The 14,731-nt window shown below is 56.6% G+C and overlaps 1 protein-coding gene across 2 annotated transcripts in view; it reads left to right on the top strand.

The window, feature by feature from the left end:
- TRAPPC10 (trafficking protein particle complex subunit 10) overlaps window positions 1–14,731 on the top strand; it is a 77,869-nt gene that overhangs the window by 46,437 nt on the left and 16,701 nt on the right. For both annotated transcript variants that reach the window (XM_080812390.1, XM_080812391.1), the window contains 7 exons: window positions 6,161–6,307; window positions 6,955–7,069; window positions 7,851–7,927; window positions 8,695–8,786; window positions 10,945–11,085; window positions 11,404–11,516; window positions 14,158–14,672. In XM_080812390.1, the coding sequence (XP_080668516.1) occupies window positions 6,161–6,307; window positions 6,955–7,069; window positions 7,851–7,927; window positions 8,695–8,786; window positions 10,945–11,085; window positions 11,404–11,516; window positions 14,158–14,672 (1,200 nt within the window). The remainder of the gene's footprint in view (window positions 1–6,160; window positions 6,308–6,954; window positions 7,070–7,850; window positions 7,928–8,694; window positions 8,787–10,944; window positions 11,086–11,403; window positions 11,517–14,157; window positions 14,673–14,731) is intronic.

Below are 14,731 nucleotides of genomic sequence, written 5' to 3'. Positions count from 1 at the left end.
AGGCCCGAGGGGGCTTGGCGTGGTGCCGTCGCGGTGGAGGCAAAGCTGTGTGGACAGGGAGGCTGGGGGCTCCGGCAGCTCGCAGCTGGGGCCGCGTGTCCTTCTCGTAGGGTTCAGCTTCTTCGTTTGACCTTTCAAGCCCAGAGCCTTTTGTGCACTCCTAAATGTGACGTTTCTTTAGCAGAAAAGGCCGGGTACGTTTGCTCTTGTGGTTTGTAAAACGCGCTGGTAACCTGGGTGACTCGTCCGTTGGTTTCAAGTCTCATCTTTGAGAGGAGGAGGCCACGTGGTGGCCGGGGGCCAGGGGAACATGCGCCACCTCTGTAGTGGGACCTGGAGTCTGGCCAGGTGTGCCAGGGAAGAGCCTCGGGCCAGTTGCCCCGTGCTGCCGTTAGGGATCGGGACTGACACCCACGGAGCGTCACAGCTCTGCGTGAGCTCAGGTGACACTCTCTCAGAGTATTTCTTTTTTTCTACAACATTAAAAAAAAAATGCCCTCCATTTGCCGAATGTTGAGTATGTTGCCTCTATGAATTTGGAAGGTAGAATGCTGCTTCTCGCCGCGGGAAGTGAGCGGTGGTTGGGGCTCTCTGTCTACCGAGGACGTGCGTTCGTCCAGTCAGTCCCATTTGCAACATCTGGGTTCCTCCCGCACCAGTGCGGGTTCTCGCCCGTCTGTCAACACGTGCTGTGTCCATACACGTGGAGTTGCTCAAGGACACACGTGTTTTTAAAGCTTTTAGTATACACAGTGCCGCACCGCCTTCCAGAAGGATCTCCCCGTTTTTCATTTCCATGCGCAGTGCCTGTTTTCCTGCATCTTTGGTAAGAGAAAAAGTAATAATGTGCGTATATATTAATCTTTACCAAATTGTAAGTGAGAATGTAAGGAAGATATTTTCTAGAAGGCCATTCTTTATTTGTTACGATGATTTTCCAAGTGATTTTTTAAAAAACGTGTGTCTCCATCCGTACTGATTTGTCTCTTGTTGGCTTCAGCTCCCGGACAGGGGTAGGCCAAGAAGGACCAGGGTCCCAGAAGAGCTACCTGCTCCAGAGACTGGCCAGAGCCAGGCACAAGAGGCCATCACGGCCAGTCCACTAGTTTGTGAGCAGGGGCTGCATGTGGTAGAAGCTTCCAGATTAACCTGGATGAGACAGGAAAGGGGTGACTTCCAGGCTGGCCACTCAGATCTGTGTTCTGAGGTTTGGAGAGCAGAGGACAGAAGCTGAGGCGTCGCTGAGGAGTGTAGCTCAGGGTCCCTGAGTGCTTGCTGTGTTCCAGAAGCTCTGCGGGGTCGTCGCATGACCCGGAGCCGTTGAGGACCTGGCGTGAACAGCAGCAGGGATGGACAGGAGGACAGGTCAGTGCCGGAGCTGTTGCTGAGGAAGAACCGGTGAGGGTCGGTGGTTCTGAGGACAGAAGAAGGACTGGCAAGTGTCTTGGGGGGCCGGTCGGTGGCCTGCAGGGCACTGGGGTAAACATGGGCTGGGGGCACGGCACGTGGATGGGGAAGAATCAGGTCGCTCCTGACGCGGGAAAGCCACAGTCCAGTGCACTGAGCCAGCTGTGGCGATGGGTCAGGGCAGTGTCGCCAGGGCGTCCGAGAAGAGTGTTGGGGTACAGGAGCATCGGGGACGCAGAGGTCCCCTCCCTGCGTGGGAGCTTCAGCTCAGCTCAGCGAGCGTTTTGGGGGCACCTCCTCTGCGCTGGGGAAGGTTTCCAGAGGCGGCCTTGGAAGAGCGGAGTTCCAGTCTTCCGGCGGCAGCTCTTCCCGGAGCACCCGGGTTGTGCCAAGCAAGTTTGCATTCCTGGCGCTCGTGTCCAGCAGAGAGCGAGAGACACCAACCCCCGTCCCGGGGAGCTCGCGTTTCACTGCGGCGAGCAGGCCGCGTGAGAACTTGCCAGGTAGCCGCGGCTTGTGGTGGCGAATGCGAGAGCGTGCCGAGGGCAGAGGCAGTTTCGTGAAGGCACTGGGAGGGCGCTCAGTCTCGCTGGCCCTCGGGGGGAGGCAGGGCTTAGCGGCCAGGCCGCAGAGCTGTCCGAGCGTGGAATTTGAAGAGACCCGGGAGTGTTTGTATGGCGCCCCGAGGCCCGGGCTGTTCCATGGTCCGGGAAGGAGTCGTGGTCGGGTTGGAGGCCGGGGTGCCATGAACTGTGTGGGACCTGGTGGGGCGGAGGGCGGGCGGAGGCGGGAGCAGCTCCAGGGGCCGAGGTCCTCATCCACCCCGGAGGACCGTGTTCAGAACTAGGGCAGTTGGGGAGCATTTTAACTGAATGGATTCGAGAACAGTTTACTCAGCGAGTCTTCTGGATGTTTATATGTAAAAGTAAACCTCGATCTCATACCAGACACAATTCCAGGAGGGGTTTTGAACCAAACATGAAAGATAAGACAAGGAAGCTTCTAAAAGAGAATATGGGAGACTATCTCCGTGACCTGGAGGTTAGCGGATGTTCCTGACACAGGACTAAAAGGCACTGACCGTAAAGGAAGCGAGAGACGGGCTGGACTGTGCTGACCTCGGACCTTGTCTTCGTGGGCAGGTGGCATCGCATGAGTGAGGCCCCAGCGGGGACGGGCACCGGCGAGATGCGTCGGTGGAGGCTCTTCCCAGAATGTGTGAAGAGCTCCTGCAAAACAGCGAAAGGACACCGACAGATCAGTACTAAAGTCGGCAGAAGCTGCTATCCTGAAGGCCAGAAGGCACGTGGCAGGGCGCCGAATGCCCTTCATTCTGGCGAGGTCCAGACTGGGTCTGCGGGCAAGGCCGGCGCACATCCCGGGACACCTGCGGTGGCAGGCCTGGCTGGCCTCAGCAAGCAGGTGGGAAAGGAGCCCACGCCTGGCTGAGGGTGGGGAGTGGGTGCCTGCACCGTGCCCCACGGACGCGCGCTCCATGACCCCGCCGTCCCGCCTGGGCATACACCGACGCGCTGTGCATGCGCCAAGAGACGAGCGCAGACGTGCTCGTGGCTGTGTTATTCTTAATTGCTGGCAACGAAATCACCTGAACGTCCATCGCATGCATGGGTGCGATCTCATGATCCGCTTGGACAGCAGACTGACAGACAGCCGAGGAAATGACGGATGTGTAGGGGGCCAGTCTCCCGGACATAAGAGCGAGAGAAGTCAGACACGCAAGAATGCACACGTTTGCAGTGGTTCACAGCGTTCAAAGCTGTCTGTTGTGGGGTGTCTGGCCAGGGATGGGGTTGTGAAGGGGGTGATGACTGGCAGAGCTGGATGTGGGGTGGGGGGCGGGGGCCGTAGGTGGGGGGAAGGGGCCTTTGCACCTGTGAGTCTCCAGCGGGGGGTGGGCACGTGGCGGTTCCTCACGATGCTGTGTTTCTCAGTGTTCAGTCTTGCAAAAAATGAAGCGTTAACAAAAGAAAGAATAAAAAGGTCTTTAATTGTAGGCTTAGAAAATGGTAAAACAGCTCTTGGGGTTAATACAGTCTTTGACAAACTGAAGAAGATACACTGGTATCTGCATTTTCCAGAGTTTGCTTTAGGGACGCTTGGGTGGCTCAGTCGTTAAGCCTCTGCCTTCGGCTCAGGTCATGATCTCAGGGTCCTGGGATCGAGCCCCACATCGGGCTTCCTGCTCAGCGGGAGGCCTGCTTCTCCCTCTCCCACTCCCCCTGCTTGTGTTCCCTCTCTCACTGTGTTTCTCTTTGTCAAACACATAAAATCTTTGAAAAAGAAAAGAAAGTTTGCTTTATACTGCTTCAGCTTCACAAAAGACCTACTGTCATACCCGTTCTCACAAACCAGAAGAAATCCGAAGAGGATCCCCTCGTTTCCCTCCCCAGGCCGGGCTCTCCCAGCAGAAGCTTCGGTGGCGTGTGGTGCCCAGCGGGGGAAGCTGCAGGTGGCCCAAGCAGCACTGGGCGAGCCGGAGCCCGCGGGGAGCTGTCAGCCCCGGGGAGGCTGGGGATCCCCCACGGGGACCGGAACCAGCAGTCACTGGGGTACCTCCAGTCGCGAGGTGCCCCTCGTCCTTGTCCCGCGGCCCCTGCCCACCGCATCCTTTCCCGTCCGCCGCGGCCACCCGTGGCATGGAAGTTGGTCCATGGCGGTTGTGTGTTCTCGGCCCCTCGCACGGCTGCTGCCGCCCGCTGCCGCCGCTTTCCCTGCACCGTTTGCTGGGGCTCACCAAGGTGGCACTTGCGTTTTGCAGAAAGTGAAGTGTCTAGTCCACGGTCTTCCCCAGAGGAGGGCCTCCTGTCATGGCGTGGACCTCTCTGGAGCCTGCGCGTGTCGGGATGCGCCTTCCGGACCTGCTCTGGGACAGCGGCCCACACGCGCTCGGATCCCAGAACCCTGCCAGCCTGCACCGGGCCCCTCCGTGTCCACTGCCCCACGGCCCCTCCCCGTGCTCCCCCTGCAGTCCTTCCCCGCGCTCCCCCCTGTGGCCCCTCTCAGTGCCTCGGCCCCTCTCTGCGGCTGCTCCCTGCTCTGACTGCGGGTCTTCCCTTCCTGTCTCTGGGGTCATCTCAGTCTGAAGCCCCATGTGTAGCTTTGGTGCGTTCCCTGTACTCTCGCCGGCCGATAACGAGTGTGTGCCCTAGGAGAGGCTTCCGCGGAACAGGCGCCTGTGATGAGTGTCTTGTGAGGTGACGGCCCCCAGAATGGGTGGGACCCGGGAGCCAAGCGGGCCTGCCCTGCTGTGACTGGGGAGGGAGGGACGTGCCCTGTCCTCGTCCCTGGGCTGCATCCTGCCAAGTAGCTCCTCTCTGCACCCCTGGCGTGTGGCCCATTGTCTGGGCCCGAGGGGCTTCTGATGGTGTAAATGGTTTCTAGGCCCATTTTTCTTCTGGAAGGATCTAAGTCGTCTATCTCATTTTGCAGAGCCGGGGCATTTTGGCTTTTGGGGAATGTAGACATTCTGGTTCCTTCCATTTGGTTGCGGGTCCTTGTGTTTGTGTGCTCAGTGCTCAGGGTTTGTCAGAGGAGTCTTTCGTCAGCACTGGGCAGCGTTCCTTGTCAGATGACCCGATTCTGGAGTCCTAACTGGGGTACCGGTTGTAAGATCCCTCGTGGGATTCGTGCCACCAGGAAAGCAGTCAGGCCCGCCAACGTGAAGTGTCACGATGCCGTTGACGGGGAGACACGGTCCTGTTTCAGAGATGCTTTACGGTGGGGAAAAATGCATCTTTGAATCAGACGCAGACAGTAGGCGCTTTCTGTATTTGCGATATAACACAGCGTTTCCCTTGCTAGTTTTGTACTGGGAGGGCTTGGATCCATACGGCAGCGGAGAGGGTAGCATCACGGACCTGGGGCTCGGGTCCGTATGGCAGTGGGGAGGGCAGTGTCACAGACCTGGGGCTCAGGTCTGTACGGTGGAGGGGAGGGTAGCATGATGGACTTGGGGCTCAGGTCCGTACGGCCGCAGGGAGGGTAGCGTCATGGACCTGGGGCTCAGGTCTGTACGGTGGTGGCGGCAGGGAGGGTAGCGTGATGGACTTCGGGGTCCGCCACCCCGTGCAGCAGCTGCTACCCTGTGTGACCGTTCTCTTCTTTATCAGTGTCCCTCTCTATGGTCCCCTGGGTTACTTTCAGGCAAATCTGAGCCCTCATGTTTATTATTTGAGGGTAGTGGTTCAGGGTGTGTGTCTGAGCCAAAGGAGCCCATTTTTTAGACTTAATCACACCTGAAAACTGAACGGATTAGATAATGTGCGTCACTTGATAGCGATCTCGGGCTCAGGGCTCAAGGGTTGAGTGTGGTCCTCCCTAAATGGGCCCAGTGCCGTCCCGAGGTGCCAGCTTCTGCCCTTCCTGATGTGTGTCCTTCGAACCCAGAGTCAGAGGTGATAGTCAGCCCTTTCTGCAACCGCCTTTGCTCAATAAGCTTTTCAGAACATCCTACTGAAAGTCACGTCCCTCCCAAGGTTCTCGTTATCATTGGGAACATAAAACTCAAAACCGTGATTGAACACGGATTGCCCCTTTCCTCTCCGGAGGCGAACCGACGCGGTCACGAGGTCATGTCCCCCGTTTGTTCGCATAGCCGCGCACACGGCCGCGCTGGGCTGGGTCGGTGCTGGGAGGGGCTTGCCGGGGCGCGGGGACGGGGCGCGGGGACGGGGCGCGGGGACGGGGCGTCTCCCTCCGGCTCTGTCTTCACGCCCGTGCTTGGACCTTCCAGGTCTCCGTCCCGCCCGGCGCCCTGGACTGCTGGGTGTTCCTGAGCTGCCTGGAGGTGCTGCAGAGGATCGAAGGCTGCTGCGACCGGGTGCAGATTGACTCGAACATCGCCCACACGGTGGGCCTGTGGAGCTACGCCACCGAAAAGGTGACCGCGCGGACGCGGGCGTGCCTGTTGTCCTGGGCTGTGCCCCCGGGCGGGTGGCCGGAGGACGCTGTCTGGAGGAGTGTGGTTCGCTGAGTCGTCGCACGGGCAGTGCCCGTCACTTCTGGGTGGTCTTGTAGTCATGAGGCACAGAATGGCTCCCTGCCAGTGTCGCTCTTCGGCGGACACCCAGCGCTTGCCCCGTTTGTGCCGAAGACGTTCTGCGCCAGGAATTGGGGCGGGGGTTGGGGGGGTCAGAGAAGGGGGACGTGGGAAGCGTCATGTAGAAATGAAAGTGGCTTCTGCCTGACTGACGGACGGTCACCCGGTGTGTGCAGCAGGTGGCCCGCCGGTGTCAGGTCGCGGGGTGCAGACTGGGCGGGAGGCCTCGAAAGCCTGGGACCGTGCAGGCAGGTGAGCGGCATAAGCCGAGACCAGTAGCCCCCGGTCACTCGGAATTGCCGCGCGGGCCGTGTCAGGGCGAAATGGTCCCCGAGAGATGTGTTTTTGTGTGCAGGTGAGAATTATTCAGATTGGAAGGCTAAGTTTCTTCTAGAATTTAGTTGGATTTTAACTTTTATATTCAGATTCAAAAACTCTCTGCTGACCGCTGTTGCCAATTACTTGAAATTGTGGGTTTATCTCCACAGCTAAAGTCCTTGGGCTACCTGTGTGGCCTTGTGTCAGAGGAAGGCCCTAACTCAGAGGACCTCAACAGGATTGTTGATCTTTTGGCAGGTTTGGGAGCTGAGCGACCCGAAACAGGTGCGTTCTGATGTGGGTCTGTGCAGGTGGAGGAGAGGAGAGGAATGACAGTGTCGGTTGTATCGGGCTCATTTAATTCAAGTTCTAACCATGAAATCGCGCCTCCTTTGGGAAATGACACTCCTTGTTAGCTGAGCAGATGAATATGTAAGATACGTTATTTGCCTTTCACTAATGTAAAGAAATGTTAGACATAGTTTAAGGCATTGGAAGGGTTTTTAAAAATGCTTCTGAGTATGTCACAGGCTTACACAAGCCCATCATGACTTTCTGCGGCCTGTGTGCCATTAAGGCGCACCTGTGTCCCCCTGAATCCCAGGGGATCTAGTTCTGGAGCAGCGTGGTCCGACAAATCCTTTTACCCCATAAGCTACGCATAGGTCAGAGAGCCCTGTGGAAGGAGCCTTGCCAATTCTCACAGGTATAAACCGAGCGGTAGGAGTGAGATGTAGGCAGAGGCTTGCTGCGGCCCCGAGCACCGGGGGGACGTGTGACACTCACATTGCCGGGCTCCAGCCTGAGACAGGTGCGATTGTTGCGGAAGCAATGGAATTATGAACTCTAGTCTCCCTCGTGAATGAAATACTACACTCAGGGTTTAGAGTCTGTCGTGGCTGTCCTCCTTGGACAAGCGCAGAGGTAGTGACGTGGGTCCAGGTGCGTGGCTGTTGGTGACTTCCCCAGGCAGCAGGTGAACCCCCGAGCCGTGGCGTTAGAGAGTGAATGTGAACTCGTGACCTCACACAGAGGATGAATAAACTCTTTCTTCTTTTTGTTCAAGCCAACACAGCTCAGAGTCCTTACAAGAAACTCAAAGAAGCGTTGTCATCGGTAGAAGCTTTTGAAAAGCACTACTTAGTAAGTATTACAGACGGTGCCTGTCTACTCCGAACACGGCCTCTCGAAGACTCCGCCGTGACGTGGCCTTGGGCTAGGGAATGGGATGGTATTGGGGACCACCTCCTACTGGCCTTTGTTTCTCTGAGGTGCCCAAGGGACCCGCAGGTGACACCAGGATATTTGCTGTTCATGAAACGTTCGTTAGTATCCTGGTGCCATAAGTAGGCCTGAGAGCATCTTTGGATATTTTTAATTTTATATTCAAAATGGCATTGCTCGTTCAGTAGAATAGAAATGATAAGGAATGGTAATGAATGGGTTTCTATGTATAAAAAAAATGCTTTAGATTCGAACCGAGGTATTGTGCTTGATTTTTAAAAGATTTCGATTTGGAGAGCCCATGGGAAGCACAGTGGGGCAGGAGCTGGGTGGGCCGGCTGCACTCCTGACGCACGGGGAGTCTGGGAGCCATTGATAGAGCATTTTTGTCCCTGTTACCCAAAACGTGAGAAAAATCGTAAAAATGTTGCCCACGTACAGAAAGTACCTTGAGAAGTTAAATATTCTCTGCCCCCCGAGTTCGTGTTTCAGTTCTTATTATGCTTCGTAATTTATGTGCAAGTGAACGACTTTATATAAATCACACGTTCCGTAAAAACACGAACGCAGATGCGAGGTGAGTCGTAATGTTGAGACCAAGGTCTTCTGTTTCAGCATCAGTGAGTCAGCGTCAGATTTGTCTGGTGTTGAAATTCGGGCTGACGCGGGCATCTCCTTTCCCACAGGACCTGTCCCACGCCGCCATCGAGATGCACACGAGCATCGGGAGGACCCGCTCCGCCAGGCTCGTCGGGAAGGACCTGGCAGAGTTTTACATGTAATTGACCATGCACGTTTCTTGGAGTTTCAGACATGTTCTGTGTGCAGTACGAGAGGGTCTGTCGTGTGGAGTTACTGTGAAGGTTCATAAATGTGCAGAATGAAAAATGTAGGACCGTCAGCCCATCGGCATCAGCTTTGTTTCTCCATTTCTCCTGAAAACCGGATGGAGAGATTGTTAGCTTGTTACCCTTAATGTCTGTCACTGATCTTTGTTTCTCTTTTATTTGATTAAACTTATGTAACGTATTTTTTTTAAGATATTATTTACTTATTTGACAGAGATCACAAGTAGGCAGAGAGGCAGGCAGAGAGAGAGCGGAAAGCAGGCTCCCTGCTGAGCAGAGAGCCCGATGCGGGGCTCGATCCCAGGACCCTGAGATCATGACCTGAGCCAAAGGCAGAGGATTAACCCGCTGAGCCAGCCAGGCGCCCCATTGTAACGTACTTCTATATGCAGGTGGTGTTAAAACATACATGATAGCTAGTATTATAGTTTTATTTAACGAAAGGATTGGGAGGAAATAGGAGTTTTTATCCAGTGGCATAAATTGGGATGCAGATTCTGAAATAGTCTCTCCTGTAGCATTTTCTCTGGTTTGTGTCACTTGCCTCATGGGCAGATGGAAAACCTGGAGGTCAGCGATTATAGTCCCTGCGTGTGTTCTGTGCGCACGAGTGGGCTGCTCTGGGGCCGAGGGGCCGACGGTGTGCACATGCTGCGAACGTCCCCAGGCTCGCCCCAGCTTTGGGGTTGGGTGCTGGAGAGAAGACTCAGAACTTAGCCTTTTTCTCACGGGTTTGATAAAATCAGCCTATCGAAGAGAAGAAAGCCTGGCTGGCGTTGTAATTGCCGTTGAGAACCCTGGAAAGGAATAGAAATTCGAAGGGAAAAGATAGTTTGTCTTCTCAAGTGTGTGCTTGAAACGCTATCTTGACATCTATAATTAAAGTAATTTTATTAGCTGAGACCAGAAGAATAATTTAACTGATACAAGCAGCTGCGGAGGGGTTTGGGGAGCATCTGAGTGAACTTGCTGGTTTCCCAGACGTGGTTGGGGCAGCTGGCCAACCACACACCCGGTGACGGGCAGTCAGGGCTCAGACTGGTGCAGCTGAGCGTGCGTGTGGGGAAGTGGAGGCGTGCGCGTGCAGTCCGTTGGGCAGAGGGCCGCGTCCTCCGCTGCTGGGAGCTGAGCCCGCGTAGACGCCAGGGCGTTCTGAGCCCGGGAGCCCCAGGGGATGGCACTGGCGTGCTCATCGGAGCCTTGGGTCCTGGTTCCGGCTTGACACGCCGGGGGGCTGCTGGCCTCCGTCTCGGGGGGGTGAAGGACGGCCTGTAGGGCCCCTGCTCTGGAACGTGAGAGTCTTCGGCTACAGACAGTAACAAGAAGAATTGAAGCTTCTGACCCCTTTGAAATGCGGGCACATAGAACTCTCGTCTCTCTGAGAGTAGCGAAGAGCACAGAGGGGTGTCCCCCCAGGGTGCCCGGAAGGGGCGAGCGCTGGCTCCGTGTCGGCCTCCGTCCACGCGCTCCGTGGCGGCCCCGCGGGGGGCACGGGTCCCGCACGCCCCTGAGGCTTTGGCCGGCTCTCCTCGGTTGTGCTTTAAACTTGGTTTTGTTCTGGACGGCTTGAAGGTTGAAATCGGGACTGGAAGATCCTCTCTTGGGTGACGGGTGTCGCTCTTTAAACTCTTTGTGGTTCTCTGGAACACTCTGAAGGCTGCTCAGGGCTGCTGGCCTGGGTTTCCGAGTCATTCCCAGCTGCACTCGCAGTTGGGCCGTCTGGACTGCGCCGTGCGGCACCGGGTGCGGACTTCAGACGCCCCTGGCTGCCGGGCCGTGTCCCTGCGCGCAGGCCCCGTCTTGCTCTGCCCTTGGTGTTCTTGCGGTTCAGCTCGAAATACCGAGCCGTGGCCTTCACTTCCTCATGCTGAGATTCCCCGTGGCAGCTCTGCAGCGAGCGCAGGATGCCGGGCACACCGTGTGGGCCGATCACGAGCCCGGCTGGCGGGTCTGCTTGCGCACCCCTCCCCTGGGAGCGTCGGGGAAGGACTGGGATGGCGCAGTGTCGTGGCGTGCGCGTGTAGAAGGTGGCGGGCGGTCATGATGACCATGAACCGTGACGAAAGCTTCTGTTTGTCGATTTGCAAGGAGGAAGAAGTCTCCACAGAAGGCGGAAGTCTATCTTCAAGGAGCACTGAAAAATTACCTGGCCGAGGGCTGGGCGCTCCCGATCACGCACACAAGGAAGCAGCTTGCCGAATGTCAGAAGCATCTTGGACAGACCGAGAAGTATCCTTTAAATGTGGCGTTGCCGTGCAGTGGGACACGGCATGTCTGTCTGTCTGTCCTAGGCAGCGGCGCCCACGGGAAGTGTTCAGTAAGCACCTCATAGAGGGAAAAAGCCTGCCTTGCGCTGATGTCCTGTGTCATGCGGAAGTAAGGTGCCTTGTCCACATGTCCGGCCTCTTTCCGAGTTCCTAATAACTGAGACAAAAGGGAGAGTCCCCACCGGGCTGCCCCTGGAGGCCCTGGGGACCGTGGAGCTGTAGGCGCCCAGCGCCACTCAGGGTGGGGTCCTTTTCGCAGACCCCTTGACTCTCCCCCCAGCTACCTTCAGACCAGTAGCCTTTTGGCCAGCGATCACCACCTGACGGAGGAGGAGCGGAAACACTTCTGCCAAGAGATACTCAGCTTTGCCAGCCGCCGGACAGACAGCCCAGGTCAGACTTGCGCTTCAGGGGGCCGCTAAGAACCTTTTTTTTTCTTTTAATTTTTGTTTGTTTGTTTTATGTTGAAATCTAGTTCTCGTGCGGTGTACTATTAGTTTCAGGTACGGCCTGGTGAGTCCGGACCTCTCCGTGGGGCTCAGTGCTCACCCCCCGCCCCGCCTGGTGACAGGGGCACTCTTCAGCCCCCCGCCCACCGCCCCTCTGGTGGCCACCGCTTTGTTCCATACTTAGGAATCTGTTGTTTTGTTTCTTAAATTCCACGTATGAGTGAGAGCCCGTGGGATCTATCCCTTGTCTTTCTGAGAGATACTCTGCTTTACCGGCTGACTGCCCAGGTCAGAGTGATGTTTAAAACTCCTTGTTGTGAAATTTCCAGATGCTCTGGGAAACTAGAGGGGCTGACCCAGTGTGTGCCGCTCACTCACCGACTCAACTGAGCAGCGGTGCACCAAACCTGTGTCTGCTGTCTTGCTACTGGGCTTTCTGTGACCCACACCGTGTGTCACAAGCCACCCTGGGGCCGCCTCTCATGGCCTTCTGACGCCAGGGGCGCCCCCAGTCCGCCAGAGAACAGGGTTCTCACTTGAGCTGCTACTGGCCTATATTCCAGTCTCCCTCAGTGACTCAAAAAATGTGTCTGTAAATGACATTTCCTGGAGGCCATTCTGGGACCACGTGCCGTCTCAGGGTGTTACACCTCGGTTCTCTTTTAACTTAGAACACTTCTTCCCATCTCTTGTTTTATTTTCTAACATACCAGCTTATTGAGTAGAATTCACCCATTTGCAGTGTATAGTTCAGTGGCTTTTAGTGTATTCACATACGTATGTGTAACCATCACTCTATAGTCAATTCTAGAACATTCTTATCCCCGACAAAAGAAGCCCCATACTTATTTTTTCCCAGCCTTCCTCCTACCACCGCCCCTGCCAGCCCCTGGCACCTTCCACCTATCTCGTGTAGGTGGAACCCATACCGTAGTGGTCCTTTGTGACCTGCTCTGTCACCGAGCATCATGGTGTCGGGACTCACCATGTCGAAGCCTGGGTCAGTGCTTCCTTCGTCTTTATGGCTGAGCATTGGTCCATTGTGTGGACGGACCACACGCTGTTTATCCATTCAGCTGTGTGACATCTGGGTTGTCAGACGCTGACTTTGTAAGAGACATCGGGCCAGTTAGCTCGTAGACCTTCCCGCCTTCTGGAATTGGTTGAGTGTCTCTTCATAGGAGCATCCCCCGGGGAAGGTAGGTCTGAGCGGCCCAGGTTTGGGCTAACGATTTGGCAGGTGTATTTCGTAGATGGTGCTGTGTGGGGAGCTCAGCTTATGTGACATTCAGCTCCTTGTGTTCTGTTTGTCCAGAAGAGTGCCTGTTTAAAGTCGTTCCTGCCTCGGTCCCCTCGGGCTGCTGTCGCAGAGTGCCGCGGACCGGGTGCTTGAATGACAGCGTGACTGCTCCCGGCTCTGGAGGCTGGACGTCCAAGGTCAAGGTGCCGGCATAGTCGGTTTCTGATGCTGCGTCCCCTCCTGACTTGCCCTGACGTGGCCGTGGGACAGACAGACATGGGCTTGGGCTGGGGAGGGCCGAGAGGAGCTTGAGAGGGAGCGCTCTGGTGTCTCCTTGGATAAAGACACGAACTCCTCCTGCCCAGGCGTCTCCCAGAGGACCAGCTGCACGCTCTGGCACACTGGGGGCTCGGACGCCCACTTCCCCGGCACGGCCCCTGGCAGTCACTGACTCCCTGACAGCCAGTGCTTCGGAAGACATGGCCTTAGGTGGCGGGGGTCCCTGACCGCGGGGGTGTTGCGCCCTCACGCCGAGCCGTCTGCGTGGTCTTCTCAGGAGCAGATGGCACTGGCTGGTCTTTCTAGATTCTTAAATGTGCCCCAGTGGTCGTCGGTAGAGCCGTGGGCTGTGTCTGCTTTATGTGACGTGTGTGTGAGCCTGGGCACGCTGCTGCTCCTGCCGGCGCCCCTCAAGGTCTCCGTCCGAGTAAGATACTCTGTGACGTCTGCGTCCACTCTGGTCTCTGCGGGTCCTGCCTTTAGTAGATTCATGTTCAAAAGCGCCGACCGGTCTGGCGGCCTCGTGGATCTCAGCAAGCCTTACAGAAAGGAGGCCAGAGAGGGTAGCGAGGCTTGGGGTCCGGGAGGCAGGGCTCCCCGCTTCATCAGCTGGCGAGCACCTGGCTTGATTTCCAGATATATGGGGGGAACGTAGACACCTGTACTTGCTAATTTCTTTATGTGGTTGGGAAAGGGGTGGAATTCTCTGAAGCAGCTCCAAGAATCGGACTGTTGACAGATACGGGTTTGAAATTCAGGTGTTAACGGACCTGTTCTCTCTTAGGTTTGCCAGAACAGAGCGTAGCTGAATCTGTTCAGACACTGTGATTTCCGGGATCCTCTCTAAGATCGATTTTGTGTTCTGCCTTTGACGGGGTAGCACGTTCTGGTGTGTGAAGATGCTGTGGGGTTGGGAGGTTTGCATCCGTCCCTTTTGACTAGCCCGGCCCGTTGGCCTGTCGTGTTGGGCGTGCTCCAGCCGGTCCCCGGGAGATGAAGGCCCTGCCGGCCCGAGGCGGTCTAGAGCGAGCCGTGGCGAGTAACTCGCGGTGATATGCGTTTGCAGGTCAGAAGATCGTACTCCCTCTGCATTGTTTCGCACACCTGCGAGATCTCCATTTTACCCCTTCCAACGCTGTGGTCCACGTGGGCGGCATTCTCTCCGTGGACATAACCTTGTGCAGCCAGATGCCCATCCCCGTCCGCGTGGAGCAGATCGCCATCAACGTCCACTTCAGCATCGAGAAGAACAACTACCGGAAGACGGCCGAGTGGCTCACCAAGCACAAGACGGCCAATGGCGTCGTCACCTTTCCAGCGGAGACCTCGCCCCTCCCCGCTGCCCAGAACAACTTGCCGGCGCTGGAGCTGTATGAGATGTTCGAGAGGAGCCCCTCTGACAATTCCTTGAACACGACAGGGATCATATGCAAAAATGTCCACATGCTGCTGAGAAGGCGGGAGAGCAGCACTTCTCTGGAAGCGCCCTCAGGCGTGGCTCTGGAGGACGGGGCCCACGTGCTCAAATGTAGCGACGTGACCCTGGAGCCGGGGGCCAACAGGATAACGTTCAGGACGCAGGTACGTGGGCGCGCGGGCGACTTTGAAGACGCTCAGGGAGGGTCTCGAGCTCGCCGGAG

This window comes from Martes martes (genome assembly GCF_963455335.1).
Source record: "Martes martes genome assembly, chromosome: 1".
Classification (NCBI taxonomy): domain Eukaryota; kingdom Metazoa; phylum Chordata; class Mammalia; order Carnivora; family Mustelidae; genus Martes; species Martes martes.
This window is presented reverse-complemented; position numbering and strand designations above follow the sequence as displayed.